This window comes from Engystomops pustulosus, chromosome 4 (genome assembly GCF_040894005.1).
Source record: "Engystomops pustulosus chromosome 4, aEngPut4.maternal, whole genome shotgun sequence".
Lineage (NCBI taxonomy): Eukaryota > Metazoa > Chordata > Amphibia > Anura > Leptodactylidae > Engystomops > Engystomops pustulosus.
The window spans coordinates 78,249,900-78,271,529 of record NC_092414.1 but is presented as its reverse complement, the minus strand read 5'-3'; the positions used below and the strand labels follow the sequence as shown (position 1 = coordinate 78,271,529).

Here is a 21,630-nt window from a genome sequence, read left to right as displayed (position 1 = left end):
CCTGTAAGCCTAAGCAATGAGGTCCCAAAGCTGTATGCAAATGACCTGTGAAATGTCCAATGAGTCATTAGCATATTCAAGCTGTCCAGCTTATTCATGAGTGCGAGGCACAGCCACACCCCCAGTGCTTGACTGACAGCTGCTCCATGTAATGGCCATTCCATGTGCTTGCTGGTGGCCATGCCTCCTGCAGCCTTTGTGTGTATGTGAAAGATACAACAGCTCCAGGCAGCCCTTTGTATAGCAGAACATGTCAGGTACTTGTGTAGCTGATGTCTGTGTCTCACACATGTGTATGAGGAGGGTGCAGCATGTCAGCAGATACAGCAGACACTAGCAATGCTTTACTATACATTACACACAGACATGAGCAGGGGGAGTTGAGGGGAGGAGTAACAGGCGTGACATCACTGCCTCTGACCATCTGACCTACCTCATTTGCATAATAAAGAATATATGATTTTATAATGATTAATGTATGAATTGACTACATAAAGGCTTGGGTGGGATCCTTGTGAGCTGCTTCAACAGGTAGAGGTGACAGGACTAGTGGCAGAGACCTCATGACAGGTGTCCTTTAACTTTGGTGTTTATGCCACCACACCATGCCATGAAAGCGACACCATCTAAAAACTGCTTAGCTGCTTGATAACATACTAGTAGTGGTTTATTGGGCCAATTTCTGATGACCGGTTCCATTTAAGTTATAGAAACGTTTTATGCTTCCATCTATGCCTGGCTCATAGTCAATTAAATTCATGAGATATAGATGTGATCACAATAGATGTCCATAAATCACAGGGAGTACTCCATTGAACTTTGCTGCAGAGTATCATGATAAGCCAAGGATAGGAGTCTGAGCTCCCAGACACCAGGTACTAACATAATAAGGTGCAAATTAAAAAAAAAAATATCCAAACATCTTGTAGTATGCTAAAAGTTAGAAAATACTCATCAATTAATTGTTTTTCTCCCTTTTTAAATCTTGTTATCTGAAAATTGTTCTTTTCATCCCAAGTAGGAGTCATCCTGGTCCTTTTTTCAAATCCAGCCGAAGCAAAAAGCGCTCTAAAATAATGGAACATAACTAAAAAATATTGGTAAAAAATTAGAATTTTGGAAATTCTCTAGTGCAAAACTTTTAGTTTTTAAAAACTTCATTAAATAATATGGCTGCCTTTTGAGGCTTGTTTCCAACTTGCAAAAGTTGACCTGAAAGGGCTTTACACTGGCTTTACACTGTGCAGCAGCATCCCCCCACCCAGCCACAGTGAGCTGAGGGAGCAGGGGGAGGGTGAGAAGTCTATGAAGCTACAACATGGATTGGTTTTGGTAATCCCCCACAGACTTTCTGGCTCGTTACTATAATTTTAAAAGTTGATTTTAGAAGGAAGGAGGCCATGGATAACGAAAATAAAAAAGTTACCACAGACTGTTTTCAGAGACACATCCATTTGTGGATTTGTCACAGTGCCTGAATCTATGAGTACGTGTCCGTGGGTTTATCATGATGGATTTAGATGGTAGATTTTCACAATATTGGAATAGCAAATTTGGGAAATAATTCTAAGCCAATCATGTAATTTCTATATGATGACAGTCTAGTGTAGTATGTACATAGCAGGCTTTATATTGGGGCCTGTAAAGTAATGCTCTAAGAGCTTTACTTGCCTCCAAAAATACAAGCTAGTCATGCCTTGCTATATTTTCTGAGACTCAAGGTCAGAGCATGCCTAGTAGATTCACTCGCTCAGTATTCCTTTGGGTACATTCTCTATAAGTGGCATTGACATGGATCTAGAAGCAGCTGAGTAGCTATTATTGTTAAGCTTGGTTTCAGGAATCTTCTCTTCCCTTACTATGAAGATACCAATCATGCCTGTTCATTGTACATTGTATATTAAGTGGCATTGGAAAAGTGCTTATTCAAGGGGTTATGTTGGTTCTTACAAGCAGAAGTCGGAACTTTGTGATGCACGTTATGTGGTGCAACATTTATACCTTCTATAGAAACATGTTGTTGCTCCTATTTGTGGTGTGAACAAGCTCTTAACACCACTCGTCGTCACCTCCCTCTTATTCATTCACTGCAAATCCAAGTGACCTTGTATAGGCAAACATTTTATCTTCATATATCAGTACAATTCAGTACAAGAAGAATAGTTTAAAAAGAACATCACCACTCTTCACTCGCTATCGCAAGCAATAGTCGATAACAATCCAACTCCACACCAACGTCTTCTTTATTCTTTGGTTCGGTATGATCACAAGGATACCACATTTTTATAGGTTTTATAAGGTTTTCATACATTTACAAAAATTAAAACCACCTGGCCAAAAAAAAATTCTTCCTTTTGCCATCTTCTGGTGCTACTAACTTTTTCTAACTTTTTTTTTTTTTTTTACGGGGCTGTGTGTGGTGTAATTTTTTTGCGAGATGAGATGACCTTTTAAATGCTACCATTTTCAGGACTGTACCGCCTTTTGATCACTTTTTATAACATTTTTAATATGTTGCAAAATGGCGAAAAAGTGGCACTTCCAACTTTGGATGCTATTTTCTGTTAGGTTGTTAAACACTGTGAATAACCATAATTATATTCTGATAGATCGGACATTTTGGCACGCTGCGATACCTATTATGTTTATGATTTTTACAATTTATCTTCATATCTGTTCTAGGGAAAGAAGGGTGAATTGAATGTTTGTAAAATAAAAAAACAAACAAAGACCTGGGGCTGTCATGAAGAAAGATTGTCGCTTCCCAATGACATCACTGGAAGCAACGATCCATTCCAACATGGTGGCACAGGCTTTTTATTGAACGGTTAAAACCTGCGATCGATCCCGTTACGGGTGGGTGTTTGCTGTAATATTCAGCAAACACCCACAGCCGATGTCTGACGTACCAATATGTTGTCAAACGTCAATGCAGAAACTATATGAATTTGTGTGTCAGCGCTGTATGTACTGCTTATGTGGCGGTATTACAGCTGATGTTTGCGCCTCTGTGTAAAGACAAAGTAAATGTATGACTTGTCACACAGAACTAAGAATAGATTTATCACAATTGGTTAGGTGTTAATTTTCACATGCAAACACAAGGGCTCCAGAACACGTAGAAAGCCACATGAGAATTCTCTAGCAGAGAATTTCTGTCACTGTATTTTTATGCTCTCATTTAAGATGTTATTAGAGAATAAACTCTGTGTATTTAATACTATAGACCTTGAGACACTGATGTCAAGAATCTCTAGTATTCATCTACTGCTGAGCACTTCAGGTAATAAAAGTAGCCACTTGTTGGTTTACATTGACTTAATATCCCTGCAAAACCTGATCCAGTAAGTCAGGGCATAGAATAATGTGGTGGTCTTATTTTACCTCTGCAAAACAGTATCATGGGGGCAACCCATGGACCATATACAAACGCTTAGGTGTTATGGATACTTGGTCAAGAGCAATAAATGTGCCTAAACTTCATGCCTTGTAGGAATTTAATGCTGTGTGAGAAGCTCATATTGAGTTTCCATTCTCCATTTAGAGGCAAGAATGTTTTATTTCCTTACAGAATCCAGTGATCTTTAAAATGGTGAGAAATTGAATGAACTTATTTATAATTATGCACCAGGGATGGATATGGTGTAAACTTAAAAAAAAAAAAACTATTTGCCCTTTCAGACTTATTTTATGCCAGCACTAAATGTAGAAATGTAATATTTTGGTTGTATTTAGGTTACCCCTACCACCAATGACCAACCCAAGCACTGTCCCTAAGGGCTCATTCAGATGATTGTGGTTGATCCATGAACCCCAGACTGTGGGTGTTGGCTGGATTTCATGGACCAAATTTAGAATATGCATTGGCACCACCATCAAGTAGCAGAAGAAATGCCAGTCACGAAAGTAAAAAAAAAAATTCATAAATAAATGTAAAACATTTTTGTTGCCAATATCTATATAAAAACACAGTGGATACAACATACAATAGTGACTGTTCCTAACAAATACCATAGCCTTAATGCAAAAAAAAAAAAAAAAAAAAAAATGAAAAGTATGTTGCAGGACGGATATCTTTTTTGACGGTATACAAAAAATGACTGTATACAAAAAATCCATGCGATAGACCTGTTATAGATAAAAAAAGGTTTTATGCAAATATCACTGTAAATAACTGTGTGTGCTAAAATATATGTGAAATAAAAAGGACTCCAGGGGCACATGGTAATAAATAAAAAAGAAGAGAGCACATGAATAGACCAGACTCAAAAACCTATTATAAGGGGGGAGTAGGGGATAGAGGGGAGTCGGGCCGACAATAGTATTTCATGGACCGACCACCATAATGATTTATGGAATTATGATTACAGTTCATTGCTGCTCTTCCCTGGTAAAGAAGGGATTCCTTGCATCATATATCACTGGGGCTGGAAGTCTCATCCCTGGCAGTGTGGTCTATCCATGAAGGCCGGCCAGCGTACTGTGTGTGATTCACGTAGAAACCACAGACATGTGCTTCAGCCTTTAATCACATGGCGCAAATCAGTGGTGACCCTGATATTACGTGGCCACTTACAGCTCCTTTCCTAAGCCTGTATCTTACCATTAGGTGTGTTTTGTGTGTATGTGTACATTTTATATATAATTCTATAAAAATTGCGCACAGCTACTGACAATATACTCTAAATTCTCACATAAGTACCACCCTTCTACAATATATGATGATATCCCCAGTGATCCAGATGACACACCACAAAGGTCAGTAAAGTCTGAAGATGAAGTATAAGCCTGGCTGCTGTCCCTCCAAAGGAACATGGCTGCCCGACTCAGCCTACATCTTTTTAAGATGAAAACAGAGCTAACGGGTACAACCTATGGACTACCTACCTTTGTGGTATATAACCTGGATCACAGTCTGTTGGATTGCATGTGATGGCCCCAATACTTATAATTATATAAACTTATTGTTTCCGTCTTAATTTTGAATGAATTGGATCTGTTCACATGACAAATGTTCCAATCTAGTGCATATAATAATCCTTCCTCCTTTCTGTAATATGTTACTGGTGCTGGGACTAGGGAAATGTCATTCTATCCTATGATGTGATCCTCACTAACCTACAATGTGATTCTGTGTAATTGAGGCAGTAATGTCTTTACCAATGTTTATCTATTGATAATTAGATGTGGTGTGGACAGTAATCAATTCTTCTTCCTCCCTTTTTCTTGGGTGTCTACCTATTCTACCATCTTTCCTTTTCTGATGGATTGGATCTGTGTGGCCTTTGGGATTACTAGAACCTATAGTGAAGAATGGCAGGCCTCCAACGTCTCATAGTATGCACTCCTTCCTCCATCAATACACAGGATCCTTCAAGAAGCCACCACTGAGAAGACCCCACAGTGTTATAGGTGGAAGTCTTGGCTCCTTCATGGCAATGCCCAGGAATGGAAGCAGACTAGGTAATTTAATTTTTTTTAATATTGCGATTGTGATTTTTTTTCCTCTATCATTGTGCATGCTTCCTAAGCAATGTGACTGCAGGAATAATGGACGTATCTGACAATGTTTGCATATCGGGGCTTATGTTTATTTGTATGTGGTGTCCTGCTATCAATCGCAGACAAGTTGCTTTGTTAGAAGACATATACCGGAAAAAAACCCCATCTATAGTAGTTTAGGGTGGACAAATAAACGTATACACACACACACACACACACACACACACACACACACATATATATATATATATATATATATATATATATATATATATATATATATATATATATATATATATATATATATATATATATATATATATATATATATATATATATATATATATATATATATATATTTAGAATATGTATTTGTCACAAACCTATATCCAAGCAAAATCTTGTCTGTTTTGTAACGATACATGATTTTTGTTCTTTCCAAGTACATATAACTTACTAGTGTTTTTGGAAAGGGCTAGCATTCCTTCATAGCATATGTATTTAATGTAGTGACTTTCATTGAACACACATGCTCGTCCAGACTTGTTCATTTCTAGAAAGCTGTTTTAAAAAGCGTCTTCCCGGGGCTAAATACAGATGTCATTCGAGATACCCATACACTGTATTCAATCGTCATATAGAGGGTGCTGCTCAAAAATAAAGGCCTGAGTACACTGCATGTGATGGAACAATAAAACAATAATGGGATATAGCATACTTGATCTGCAGTCAAATATCAAGCTGTGCACCTGTGTGACATCACATGACTATGGAAGTAAGCAGAGATCTAGAAAACCGTCAGGAATTGCATCAGAAATTACATGGAAAATTGTAATAAATAATAATTATTTATATAGCTCACGCAGATTATTCTGCGCTACACAGAGCTTGCCAAATAGGTCCCTGTCTCCAATGGGGCTCACAATATAATCAACATTGCACAAAATAACTTTTACTTTAAAGCCATTGTCCATTTTCAGCAAATAAAACATGCAGAGAGGTTATTTTACCATGCAGTATCCTGAATGTTCAGGGCTCATATGTACAGGCGGTCCCCTGCTTAAGGACACCCGACTTACAGACAACCCAAAGTTACAGACAGACCCCTCTGAACTCTGGTGAAGTCTCTGAATGCTTTACTGTAGTCCCAGATTGCAATATTCAGCTATAAGTTGTCTGTAATGAAGCTTTATTGATAATCCTTGGTCCCATTACAGAAAAAAATGTTAACTCCAATTGTCACTGGGGCCAAAATTTTTTTTGGTCTGGATTTATAAATATAAAATATACAGTTTCGACTTGCATACAAATTCAACTTGAGAACAAACCTCCGGACCCTATCTTGTACATAACCTGAGGACTGCCTGTAAACACTGCATTGTATGACATAGCCATCAGTGACTCAACATGGCATGGAATCTATTGAAAACTAATAAACAGTATTATACATTTTCATTACTATCGGAATCCATCATGATAAACCAGACACATACTCCTAGATCCAGGCATCGTGATTGTGATAAACTTTTTATATTTGATATCCATGACCTCCTTCCCTCCAAAATAAACGTTTACAATTATGCTAATGAGCCTAAAGGGCTCTTGTGGGCGTTACCAGATCTTCAGCTTTACAGGCTGCTCACGCTCTGTGCTGAATACTTACTCTGCTCTACTAAAATTACATGAGGCGAGGGGGGAGCTCTGAGGGAGCAGAGGGTTAGAGGAATGCCCCCAGAACCCTTCTGACTCATTAGCATAATTATAAAAGTTGATTTTAGAAGGAAGAAGGCCATGGATAACATATATAAAAATATTACCGCAGTCACAGTGCTTGGATCTATGAGTAAGTGGCCCTAATTTTAATGCTTCATACTGATGGTAGATTTACTTTATAGCTCTGCCTTCTAAAGTGATGGCATGGACTAGGAGGACATGGTTATTTTTTAGTTGTTTGTGTGTGCAACCCCTTATGCATCGCAGTTAATTCAGTCCTATCATCAGTACTATAGTGTTTCTTGATCTAACACCATCACTCAAGTATGTCAGTCATTGAAGAGACTCTTATGGAGTGCACACATGTCACTGCCCTTTTAGTGGTTGCCAATATGTAGGCCGCCTATGATGTGGTCTGCCAGAAAACCTGCAACTTCAAATTCCATCTAGCTGTATTTTCACAAATCTGTAGCTAATGTATTTATCAACAATCCAACCAAACTTTGCTCTGGTGACAGCAGCACAACTTAGAATATACCAAATATATACTCAAGTATAAGCCACCAAAGGCACCTTATTTTGCCACAAAAAAACTGGGAAAACGTATTGACTCCAGTTTAAGCCTAGGGTTGGTAATGCAGCAACTACTCTTAAATAAAATGTCCCGCAGCAGCACCCCCTCATTAATTAAATGTCCAGATTTGATCTTTAAAGAGGGACTCTGCTGTATATTTTATCATTAAACGTAATACTCGTCTCCGGTGCTCACCTATGGCGTCCGCTTCTCCCCACATCTTCCGGCTTCCAGGCAGTTCTGGCAAAGGCACGTCTATTCTGCCTCCTGACATCACGTTGCATCAAATATTGTGCGTGCAGGCAGAATGTATAGATGTTCCTTTGCCTGGCGGGAAGCCGAAAGATAGGGGGAGAAAAGGAAAACTAGGGTGAGCACCAGAGGTGAATACTAAGTTTTTTTGTTTGTTTTTTTTATTCTTTATTGTAAGCTGAATGGGGCTTTTCCAGCTCAAGAATTGTGTGAAAACCACTGGATATACTGTAGTATATACAATAATTGTGTATATTTCCCAGTACTTTTTATTAATTTGTTTATTGACACTTCTATTTATATCTATGTGTATACAACACACTCTGCATTAGCTCTACTTATATGTGTGCTCTTTAGTATTGTGTAAGGCTACATTCACACTGCCGTTGCCCGCCGCACGGCGCCGTAATACGGGAAAAGATAGGACATGTCCTATCTTTTCTCGGCTACGGATCAGTACGGTGCCTCACGTATGCTGCACCGTACCGCTTCCGTTGGGCGCCGTGCCCCCATTGCCGTCTATGGGGGACGTATATCGGCCGTATATACGTCCCCCATATGGCAGTGTGAATGCAGCCTAAGGCTACATTCACATTTCCGTTGCCCGCCGTACCGTAGCACAGCCCCTTAACATAGGAAGATCTGGCGCACGGTGCCGTACTACAGAGAAAGATAGGACATGTCCTATATTTCCGGGGGAAGGAACAGTACAGTGCCGCAAGTACAGCTCCCGTAGGGTGGGAGTCAGACATTGTCATCATACACCTGTAGTGGTTAAGCTGTATAAGGCTGGGTTCACATCTTGTTTTTTGTCCAGCGTTTTAGCGACACCTCAGGTGGCTCCCCAAAGTGTCCTTACAAGGTATGACACAGATGTATCCTACTCTTTGCTTATACAGTGGGATACATCACCTGGGGACCCCTTCTTCCCTCTGCGGGAAGAGGAATGTACAGCGGCAGGAGCTAGAGATGTCATTGTCACTTATATGGACAGTGACATCACTGGGTGCCACCTCCTGCTGAGCGAGGTATATGCTCAGCACGCAATGAGGGGGGATGGGATACGCTCCCGATAGGCTTCTATTGCCTCCGCTGACTGTATAAGTCGCTCAACAGGAGGGAGCAGGATGAAAAGATGCCTCCTTCTCCCACTACATGTCAATGTTTACGCTGAGCGGACACAAAAAAAGGTGATGTGAACCTAGCCCAAGCTTTCCTGTATGTCTCCTTTATAAGCTCTCATGGCCCCATCTATTTCAGATGTTTTTAGCTGGTTGACATTTAGCAGATTTGTGCTTGGAGAATAACTTCTCCTGAATTGACAATGTTTATGTGAAGAGCTTGATGCTGCGCTAGTTGGCATCATCTGATACGACTCATTGAATGTTTCATTGTAAGCTTATGAATGCCAGACTGTTTGGAGTGTTTATAGGATATAGTGGTATGAGCCATCTCCTAGTTTACCTTCTCTGCCTCTGCATTTCTAAAGCCAGCGCTCTGTCTCTTGGCGGTAGTTTTTCTGTATTTGACAAGAAGTAATTTAGATGGTCGTGTTTATTTCTGTATCTTTTATTTTTTATCTACTATTGGAAAGATCAAGTCTACCTTTATCCATGCTACCCATTGCATCTACATTAGCTATGTGCCCCCCTACCTATATGATTCCCAACTCTTTCATATAGTTATTTGATGGTCTTAACATTCTTACTTGGGTTACACAGCTATAAGTGGACCTTTGAAGACCACTAAGCACAACATATTCTTCCCGTGTGCACCATTTTTTTTTTTAATTTTTTTTTTTTTTACCTTGCTCACGTCCTTGTATATGTGTATGGGTTCATGCACAATGCTGTGGATTCCACAGCTCCGGCTATGAGCCTAGTTCCCAGATGCAACACCGGTGTCATCTGCATGTCATCCGTATTTTCTAGGTAACAGGTTTTTTCTTTTGTTTGTTTTATGTGTGTTCATAAACACTGATGACATATGGATCAAAAACTATAAAAATACTGAAGACCCAGTAACAACAAAAACAGACAAGAGAACCATAGTTTGCATGCAACCCCCCAAAAAAAGTGTTTGCGTGCAGGCAGCCTTAGCTAGCATGTCAATATTCAGATGTATGTCTCAGCACAGTCAAATACTGTAGAATAGTATTTTGATGATTCCCAAGTAGCACATTCATGGGTTTAGTTGAAAAGGACAATATCAGCATATTAGATAAACTTCCTTAATTAATGTGAAATGAAAATAGAAACCTGCAATGTAGAAATAATATTGAATTGGTTATCTCTCAGAGAAGCTGCATTACTATTATCACCTGCTCTAACATTTTTCTGAAAAACATTTTTTCAGTTTTTGCAAACAAAGACCCAAAACATAGTACACGACGTATACACCCCCCCCCCCAAATTTGCATATCCCCGGCATAATATTTAATTTTCAACAGTTCAACTCCCCACTCAAGCCTAATGATGTTGTTGACCCCAATGGATACATTGTAGGGGGAGAACTGTGGACCCAGTTACTGGTGATAGCTTTGTGAGACAGATATAGAAGCTTTTTATAGATTGTTTAGTTACACTATCAACATCATCTGTTTCTATAATGCCTAACAAACATATCTTGGGGTCTGGCTCAAGGTCAACAGACAGGACTGTTCTGATCACCTGTAACACTTCCCTACAAAACCTACCTGGGCTTCTACCATTCCACATCATATGTAGCAGTTTGGCATTTTGGCATGGGGGAATTAGAATCCGGACGGATACCGATCTTATAACGTAAACTCTTTAGCGCACACAGATTACACAGCGCTGCACAGAGCTTGCCAAATCAGTCCCTGTCCCCATGGGGCTCACAATCTAATCAACCTACCAGTATGTTTTTGATTGTTGGAGGAAACCCACGCAAACACAAGAGAACATACAAACTTTTTGCAGATGTTTACCTGGATGGTTCATCAAATATAGTACCAAAATCTTCCTCCCACTTTCACTTAATAGAAATAGAATGACCCTTTAAATACTATTCTAAAAGCTGATCATAGATGACCGAGATAACACCCCTATTTGTACCGTCTGCCACGATGAAGTTCAGCTTATGATGGGTTGTGATAGTTATAAGAGTCCTCCTCATCATTTTGTCATAGACTTGTCTGAACTGGAGGAATTTGTATAACTCTACATGGGGAATATCACAGCTATACAGGCCCCTACTTAAGGACACCAGACTTAAAGACAGACCGCTCTGCCCACTGTGACCTCTGGTGAAGCTCTCTGAATGCTTAAGTATAGTCCCAGACAGCAATGATCACCTGTGAGGTGTCTGTAATGAAGCTTTATTAATAATCCTTGGTCCAATTACAGCAAAAAAATTTGAAACTCTAATTGTCACTGGGCAAAAAAATGTTTGGGTCTGGATCTACCATTCTAAAATATACAGTTTCGACTTACATACAAATTCAACTTAAGAACAAACCTACGGTACCCTTCTTGTATGTAACTTCATCTAGTACTTGTGACAGGAACCATATCCCTTTCCTCTCCCAGGAGAAAACCCATACAGCTTAAAGATCCTTCCTGGACATAAGGGTTAATGTTAGACAATGAACCCAACCAATCCGATTCCTAAATCCATTGCCACCACAGGTGATATCATGTCTCATAAAAGAGACGAGTTTCCCATTAGGTCCCGCTTGAACTGAGGATTTTGCCCAACCTCTTAAGTGTTTAGCCTGAGCTGCAAGAAAATAAATCCAGGGGTTAGGTATGGCAAGCCCACCTTATATCTTTGAAGGGTTTTGATCTTTATTCTAGGATAGGTTTTTTTTTTTTTCCACAGAAGGTCCCAGAAAATGCTCTGTATTTGCTCTACACGTTTCTGAAATGTTTAGTTACCCTTCAGTAATGGATATCAAAATATATCATGTGTCTACCACTTTGTTAGAAGGCAGACACCTGCGCTTCGCGCCATTGCGCCAGGACTTTCATGGTAAATACTGGTTTGGGAATTTTAGGCAGATTTAGGCAGCGCCTGCCACTTGGAATGGATTGGCTGGGGCTTGTTTTACAGCTCTGACAAACCATTTCATTACTTCATTATTTTTGTAAAACAAGAGGCACTTGTCTTGTGTTCTTTTCTTTAAACTAATTTAGCAATTTTCTGAAAAGGCTTTTGCAAACACAAGCAGAATCTTTGGTGCACACAACAGCCGTCATTATATAAAACAAGCGCTCAATGGGAAGCCTCATTGCTGTAATTGCAAAAAATTGGAATGCCATTACTGACAGAAGAATCATTTATACAGAGAGATGAATGATCCAGCCTTCTAGTGCCCAAACTCGGCACACGCACAGAATATCCCCCTAGATGAGGACAAACTTTACATCGTGACAACATATATATATATATAGTATATAGAGATATATAAATATTAGTGATGACCATGTGGTCACTAGACGCCTTCACATGGCCATAATGAAACAACCACTTTGAATGGAAATTGTACTGTAAAATCTATAAATTTGTACACATTTGTGGTGCCATGTTCCTCTTTAACATGTACTTGTATGTAATTACCTTTGAAGAAATTGGGCCCCTGACATACCACACTATATTGTGCCGAATTACTCTCTAATGCTTTCTCTTTCAGACATTGTACATGAAAATCTAAAAATGGGATCAGATGGTGAAAGTGACCAAGCATCCGGGACCTCATCAGATGAAGTCCAGTCCCCCACTGGTGTTTGCCTCAGGAACAGAATACACAGGAGGATTTCAATGGAGGTATGTGATGTGCTGCACTATATGGTGGATAGTGGATCATTTCTTGTATTGAGCCCACACATCGAGCCCTAAACAATAAAGTGGGTGCACTGTGTATCTGTTTGATTAGGTGACAAGAGCATTGTAAGCATATTATGTAGTAGCAGAAATGAGCCCATGTCTTCCCCCTAGTATATTGGCCCTCTGTGGTTTTGCAGTGCAGAGGCTGCCTCCTCTCTCTCTCTCATGAACTATATATTTTCAATGACTATTTGTAGCCAAACTATGCAGAAAGATAGCACAAACTATACGAATTCACCACAATTTAGTAATCTAAAGGGAATTGACAGAACCTGGCAGAATATTTATCTTCTGCCTGGGGCTGTATAAAGAATATAAGGTTGTAATGTTGTATGTTTTTCTTTTCTTTCCTAACTGGACGGAGAATACAAGTAATTGTTACCTCTGACGGGCACAATGTGGAAGTGAGTCAGGAGTGTAATGCCATTCCATATGCGTTTGTATGGAAACCGATAAGTAGAAAACATGTTGTGACTGGGTGACCCAACCTCCTGGAGAGCAGTAGCGGTGTCACGCATGACACATCAGATATGTTCTCCTATGTTTGCATAGTGACTGGATTTCTCAGAGCTAACATTCGTGTTGGGAACCCTCATCAGTTGGTAATGCTTTGCACAGATGCCATGAATGATAATTTGGGTGCCCTAATTTTGACATCCAGTCATCCTCTACAAGTGGATTGCCTTAATGATAGTAATTTGTCAGATGTTTGTGGCACCTATTCTTGTTAATGTTTGAGCTAATAGCAGGGGTGACAGCACCCAATATTAGAGTTCAGGAAATGCATGCGTCTATTATTTAAAGGCTACCGCGTGCTGTAGAGTTGTATACTCACTGAAGTTATATTACTACAAAAAATTGTGAACACTCCTTCTTTGCCATATAATATTGGGTTACTCTTACCAGGCTTATGGAGCATTAGACCGCAAAGTTCTTGGATTGTCCAAGAAGTTGGTAATTGTTCAGGATACAATAATGTGATCTCTCCGATTAGCTCATGTATGGCTGTAATATGACAACACATCAGTATTTTTTTATTCACTCTACTAGTGTTTTTAATTTACAACATGTCACGTTATTGCAAGGGCATTTTTCACTTTTCTTCCATTATTAAGATCCAAGATAAACTTGTCATGATGTTAAAGCCTTTCATGTCTCTACTGTAATACATAAGTGCGGTTTGTGCCTGGAGACCAGGAAGGAAATCTGCTGCTCTCTGCTGGAGCCTTTGTGTACTCCATCTACCATAGACCATCTCCATTTATCTCTGTTGGCAATCAATAATTGTTAAATTAAGCTTTTTGTTTCCTTGGAAACTGATATTGGGCCTGCATATCAATAGTGAGAGGAGATGAAACGTTTCTGCTGTGCTGTCACAGGACTTGAAGATGGGGATCTCACTGAGCTATTATAAAAATTCAGCTTCAGAGCTTTATTCCTACATTTTTATTAGAAGACTTACCTCACAGAGCAGAAAGGTTTAATTTCTATCACTGAATAGCATTTATTTATAAATCGAGCTGGGAGATGCAAATAAAGTGCACACTGACCCCGTGTATGAAGTAATGCAGTCACCAGCCCCATGACAAATAAAATGCCCACGCTGTGCCCACTAGTCATATACAATATAAAAAACCCACACTTTGCACCCTAATTATATATTAAAAATTTCCCCACCGTGCCCCTTGCGTAAATGTATGTACTTCAAAATCAAGAAACACTTGCTACACCCGGTTGAGGATATTCTCATGACTTTTATGGAAAACAGCGCAATGAACTTATAAAGACACCTGAATTGCTGAAAATGTGCTTTCTAAGGCTCCCTTGCTCCTAGAAGCGCCATGACCATATTAAATTGTAAAATTGAGTTTTAACAAAGATAGAGGGGAACATGTATAAGCCTCCTGCTATTGCCATGTGAAACCGCACATTGTATTTTTCCTATCTGATCAAAAAAACAAGACGTTTTCTTCCTTTCAAGCGGTGACCATGGGTATATGTATATATCTATTAACATTATGAAATGGCTCCTTAGCACTGACAGCAGTGTTTGCCTGGAGCGGAGATACACTGGCGAGGCGGCTGATCTGAGCTGATGGGGTACGGATCTGCATTTGAGTGTAAATCAGCATTACTTAGCCTGTTGGGCAGTACATGAATTATTGAGATGACGTTCTCAGCCCTGATAAAGCCCTGCTCTGCCTTATGTTGAACAAGCAAACATGAAAACTGACATTAGAAATTATTATATCTTATCAGGACATTCTGCAGGAGTCTGCAAAAAACGGGTCTAAAAGTGAGGGACTTCTGGGTGGTTTAGGTTTCTTGTAAAAGAAATTAAAGCAAATTATCAGTTTGCTTCTGTAGAATTGTTCGGAGAAGACTAATAACCCAAAATATGGGATTGATATGGTGTGCTTTTCATAGTGTACTTGCTTGATACTTGTCACACATTTTTCCCTTTTCTGCCATGTCTCTTGACAACATTTGATTCCTTTCTCCATGGAAAGACATGCATGCACCGCCAAGGACATGGGTATAATAATAATCTTTATTTATATAGCGGCAACAAATTCTGTAGAGATTTGCACATCGTAGGGGATTTATTCAAATATAATATTACATTACAAACAGTCATATGGAACAATAGGAGTGAGGGCCCTGCTCACAAGAGCTTACAGACTATGAGGATGAGAGGGTGATACAAGTGGTATAAGAGCTTGTATAATGGTCCAGCCATTCTTTATAAGGGAACAGTGTCTAACAATTTAATAAATAAAAATTCTTCAGCTTGAAGCAGCCATCAGCCGCCATCTTATATACAAAGTCCACTGAAAAGTTCACTGTTGTATGTATAAATACATAAGGCCCTCTACCTTGTCAGAAGCAGGATACATATTATATCTGGGGTTTGCTTGAATACAGCTGCCGTAGGTTTCTGGCTAAACAGCAAAAAGCATGAGAAAAAGTTGTAAGGGTCACACAGACCTGGGTCATATTGTTTGCCTAGGAAACATGTCTCTAATCTCCAGCTGCCTGCAATCTCTAGGGAACCTGAAGCATTCTACGATAAAGAAAAGTGTTTGAATTACAAGTAAAGGTATCTAACATTATTAACACTGGGGCCAGGATTATTACATTTGTAGAAAGATTTACTTTATAACTTACAATTTTATTTATATATTGAATGTATGCTTTTATTTGTGACATTTCTATATGTTGAGCTTCTACACCACTGGGAGCACAAAGGGGGTGCAAACATGGGTAGAATTGCCCAAATCTGGGCAGGATTAGGGCCTGCTATATAATTTGCAGTGCGGTCACTCGGCTCCCTCATGGTACAGGGGAACACGGTGACACAGTAGACCACAGGGGGGGCCGTGATCTACGGTAGCTGCAGGCTTTAGCCACAGTGTTTCTTGTATTTAAGGCTTTGGACCTAAAGTGACCTTGGATGCCTTTCATCCTCATAGCCTGGATTTCTTGGTATGGGGGAAGTATTGCCCATTTTATTCTGTAAATTTGGACAAGAAAGGGGAAGCTTGTGACTGCGTCTGGTGATCCTAGTACCTCCATATTGTTTCTGTCAGACCAAATTTATAGAAAATGATTGTTATATTAGAATATCTGTGTATTTATAGATCTTTAATCTGTAATTTGTTACCGAATTTGATGGTGCTATATAACTAAAGATTATCTTTGAGGACAGACATCTAGATACAGTTGTTTTACTAGATATACCCATATTTATTTAGATTTACATATACCCTATGCATTATAATAACAAATACCTTTTTGTTTTTTTCATTGTCTTTATTAGGACTTAAACAAGCGCCTGTCACTTCCCGCTGACATCAGGATACCTGACGGATATTTGGAGAAATGGCAGATTCATAGCCCCCAGTTTGATCAACCAATGAGCAGGCGATCACGAAGGGCATCACTGGTAATATAGCAACACAAGTGTGAAGAAAACCGTAATGTGCTTGTTGTTCTTGGTCAAAAGGAAAGATTAGTAACAAAACTTGGTGACCTTCTTTTTTAAGGAAATCTCCCATTAAACCCTGCATGTTAAACTATGGACACTTCAATTATGCTAATGAACAAGGAGAGCTCCTGGGGGCGTTACAAGAGCGGCTCCGTGCTCTGGCTTTAGAGGCTCTGTTGTTAGGCTATCCCACCCTACCTGATGTAATCTGACGGCAGGAGCGGAGGTTTCAGCACACAGTGCAAGGAGGAAGTGCTCCTACACTTTTAAAAGGATGCTAATGAACCTGAAGGGCCCTGGGGGTTGTTGGCAAAACATTTATTATTATTATCATCGTCTGTGCTGAAGATTCACAGGCTGTTACAGTGTGCAGGAGCACTTCCTTCTCCCACTGTGTGCAATGGCTTCCTGCCTTGCAGTGATTGGGGGGGGGGCTGCTGATGGGGGAGGAGGAGATATTGTAACTTCATTTTAAGCCAGTGCACGGCGTGCCTCTTATAATTTCAAAAGTTGATTTTTGAAAGAAGGAGACCATGGATAACAAATATAAGATGATTACCACAGTCCTGGTGCCTGGGTCTATGACTAAGTACCCCTGGCTTATCATGCTGAATTTTGATGGTAGGATTCCTACCATCAAAACATAGCGTTGACGTGCCCCATGCACTTTGGTATTGTGCTGGTCCCCACGTCTGAGAGACGTCTTCGGCTTCCAGCCAGAAGATACTGTCACTCAGCACAAAGGTAGAGGACTGCGGAGCAATGCAAAGCACAGCTCTCCACAGCCCCTGGATAGTGCTCTCTGCAGTTTTTTGCTTTTTATTATTTTGGTAATTTTCAACACTATTCTACTTTTGACAGGTGGTCCAACTTGCTCACACTACAGACTAGGCCATGTTTGCCACTACATTAAAGTATTACTTTGGTATGAAGATTTGTGATAGTACACAACTTGGCTCTGTTGTAGTAGGGTATCAGCTATTTACCTATATAGAATGTATCTATTGTGAAATTTTACTGTGAACCAACAGGTTTCTTTAATGCATAGTAATGTGTGTGCCACCTGGTTCATCAAGCATTACCGGATCTTGTATAATAAAGTATATTATTTCTCTGTTCTCTATTTTTCACAGTCAGAAATTGGGTTTGGGAAGATGGAAACATATGTCAAATTGGAGAAGCTAGGAGAGGTGAGTAAACCCTTTACTTGGAAATCCTATATGTAGCATTTTTCCAGCCGTGGCCATAAAATAATTATACCTCCTTATGTCATATTTTTCTTTTCTTTCTCCACTGCGGTCATGCCTCTTGTGATGATGCAGTGCTATACAAGCTACAGTTTTATAACATCCATGCAGAACTCAGTTGGGTTTATTGGCATTACATACTGAACTGTGTGAGATAACCAGAGCAGTGGCTCATTTCCATACAAGTCCACAGTGCATTACTTATGAACATGCTCTATAACAGAGATCTTTGTTTCTAGGGTACTTATGCCACAGTCTTCAAAGGAAGGAGTAAGTTGACCGAAAACCTTGTAGCCCTGAAAGAGATCAGATTGGAACATGAAGAAGGAGCTCCATGCACGGCTATTAGAGAAGGTTGGTTATGTTATCATTCACCTGTACCCATTGGGTTTATTCAAACATCTGTGATGTGGGTTACTTATGGATCTTAATACGGAAAGAAATTCTATTCAAGCCAAAATTGGTGGCATCATAGGGAGCTATAATGATTCTGGTTCAGGTTATTAGACCTGTTGTCACGGCGGATTTGAGGTCACAATATGGTACAGATGATATAGCCCCATTACTTCCCTCTGTAGACTGCTTGAGGTCTTCATAATTTATACTATTTGGTGTCAATGACCCAACTTCACAATTTCTGCATAGATAAACCGGCTCAGTATACCTATCTCAGGCACTTTTAATTATATACACAGGATTCTTGAGAGTATGTATATTTATGTATACCATAAGTGTAGGAGCTGTGAACACCCCATTAATGTATGACTACCATAGGAGGTCACTTAATATTCTTCCCTTTTTTTTCTTTCTTTTTCAGTCTCTTTATTGAAGGACCTGAAGCATGCCAACATTGTTACCTTACATGATATTGTTCATACAGACAAATCATTAACACTTGTCTTTGAATACCTGGTATGTATAGAAAGTGTACCTGTGGATACATGTATCAAGTACATCAATGAATGGAAACCAGTGATAGCAAAATCTAGCTATTCGGCCAGTACCGTAACCCAAAATGTAACTACAAAATGTGCATACATGTTTGCAAGACCAGGTCTCTGGATTCTGCAGATGTGTGTGAAATATTATAAAAACCCAGTGATGAGGATGTACACTCACCGGCCACTTTATTAGGTACACCTGTCCAACTGCTCGTTAACACTCGCAATTCGCATTTAGGCATGTAGACATGGTCAAGACAATCTCCTGCAGTTCAAACCGAGCATCAGTATGGGGAAGAAAGGTGATTTGAGTGCCTTTGAACGTGGCATGGTTGTTGGTGCCAGAAGGGCTGGTCTGAGTATTTCAGAAACTGCTGATCTACTGGGATTTTCACGCACAACCATCTCTAGGGTTTACAGAGAATGGTCCGAAAAAGAAAAAACATCCAGTGAGCGGCAGCTCTGTGGGCGGAAATGCCTTGTTGATGCCAGAGGTGAGAGGAGAATGGGCAGACTGGTTCGAGCTGATAGAAAGGCAACAGTGACTCAAATCGCCACCTGTTACAACCAAGGTAGGCAGAAGAGCATCGCTGAACGCACAGTACGTCGAACTTTGAGGCAGATGGGCTACAGCAGCAGAAGACCACATCGGGTGCCACTCCTTCCAGCTAAGAACAGGAAACTGAGGCTACAATTTGGACAGTAGAAGATTGGAAAAACGTTGCCTGGTCTGATGAGTCTCAATTTCTGCTGCGCCATTCGGATGGTAGGGTCAGAATTTGGCGTCAACAACATGAAAGCATGGATCCATCCTGCCTTGTATCAACGGTTCAGGCTGGTGGTGGTGGTGTCATGGTGTGGGGAATATTTTCTTGGCACTCTTTGGGCCCCTTGGTACCAATTGAGCATCGTTGCAACGCCACAGCCTACCTGAGTATTGTTGCTGACCATGTCCATCCCTTTATGACCACAATGTACCCAACATCTGATGGCTACTTTCAGCAGGATAATGCGCCATGTCATAAAGCTGGAATCATCTCAGACTGGTTTCTTGAACATGACAATGAGTTCACTGTACTCAAATGGCCTCCACAGTCACCAGATCTCAATCCAATAGAGCAGTGATGGCGAACCTTTTAGAGACTGAGTGCCCAAACTACAAACCAAACCCACTTATTTATCACAAAGTGCCAACATTGAAATTTAATCAACTTATTGTTCCCTGCTCTGTTGTAGCTTTCCATTGTATCAGCATCCTGAGGACACCAATATACAATACAGTAGATAGGAGGACAAATTCCTGAACAGGAAGAATTTGTGTGCCGGGAGGAGGAGGTACAATGATGATTCAGATCTGTTCACACTTTCTCACTCCTACTGTAGTCCCAGGCAGCGCTGTTGCTTTAAAATAGCATTGAGCGTGACAAGCCCTGGGCTGCATGGGAGTGCAAATGGATACCCTGAGTCCTCTTTGGTGATGGCCTGGGTGCCCACAGAGAGGGCTCCGAGTGCCACCTCTGGCACCAGTACCATAGGTTCTCCACCACTGCAATAGAGCATCTTTGGGATGTGGTGGAACGGGAGATTCGCCTCATGGATGTGCAGCCGACAAATCTGCGGCAACTGTGTGATGCCATCATGTCAATATGGACCAAAATCTGAGGAATGCTTCCAGCACCTTGTTGAATCTATGCCACAAAGAATTGAGTCAGTTCTGAAGGCAAAAGGGAGTCCAACCCGTTACTAGCATGGTGTACCTAATATACTGGCCGGTGAGTGTATACGGAGCTGTACTACTACTGTTTTATTGTGCACATTCCTTTATGCTAGCATTAGTGATGGGCATTATAATACTCCCTGATGGCATCAAGTCATGGAGGCTTTTCAATGTGATCCTTAGTGTTTTACTGGGGCTTGAGGCATTTGTTTTCCTGTTGGTGATAATGGATTATGGTTTATTGTGTCATTATAAATCTTACATGACATTCATTGATTGCAGAGGCTGATGATTTATATGGTTTTCTTCCTAGGACAAAGATTTGAAGCAATATATGGATGACTGTGGGAACATTATGAGCATACACAATGTAAAGGTACAGAGACACCTGAAATCTTATTCTAAGAAAAGCCTTTATAACCACAAGATTTTACTTAATCTACTGACCACTCCATTAGAAAGTTACATCAGTTTATTTTTATAATTTGCTAAAGAAATCCTTGCTCCATTTGGAAATGCTCCGGCCCAGTTTGGAGCAATTCTCTCCTTATTACTATACATTTGTAGCATACAATAAATGGAAGATGCATGCTAAAATATAGAAATACTGTGCAGTGATAGTGACAATTTACACTTTTACCACTATTTAGAAGCTATGAAATAATAAATCTATGTATAGCACAATCCTATTTTGCAGCACTTTACGAATCATGGGCTATACATTACAATGTACATGTTACATGTAAATTTCTACATGTATATTACAGAGCTACATTAAACTACATATACATTACAGAGCACAAACATTGTCATATGAAACAGAAGGGTTGCAAGCCTTGCTCATAATA

General features: G+C 40.0%; 1 protein-coding gene across 2 annotated transcripts in view; it reads left to right on the top strand.

Moving 5' to 3' along the window:
* The window catches only part of CDK17 (cyclin dependent kinase 17), an 83,267-nt gene that overhangs the window by 45,209 nt on the left and 16,428 nt on the right, over window positions 1-21,630 (top strand). Inside the window, exons 3-9 of one of the 2 annotated variants that reach the window (XM_072146457.1) lie at window positions 5,299-5,463; window positions 12,696-12,829; window positions 16,710-16,835; window positions 18,011-18,067; window positions 18,364-18,478; window positions 18,942-19,036; window positions 21,096-21,158. In XM_072146457.1, coding sequence (XP_072002558.1) covers window positions 5,299-5,463; window positions 12,696-12,829; window positions 16,710-16,835; window positions 18,011-18,067; window positions 18,364-18,478; window positions 18,942-19,036; window positions 21,096-21,158 — 755 coding nt within the window. The remainder of the gene's footprint in view (window positions 1-5,298; window positions 5,464-12,695; window positions 12,830-16,709; window positions 16,836-18,010; window positions 18,068-18,363; window positions 18,479-18,941; window positions 19,037-21,095; window positions 21,159-21,630) is intronic. The other variant, XM_072146459.1, reaches the window with a different exon arrangement.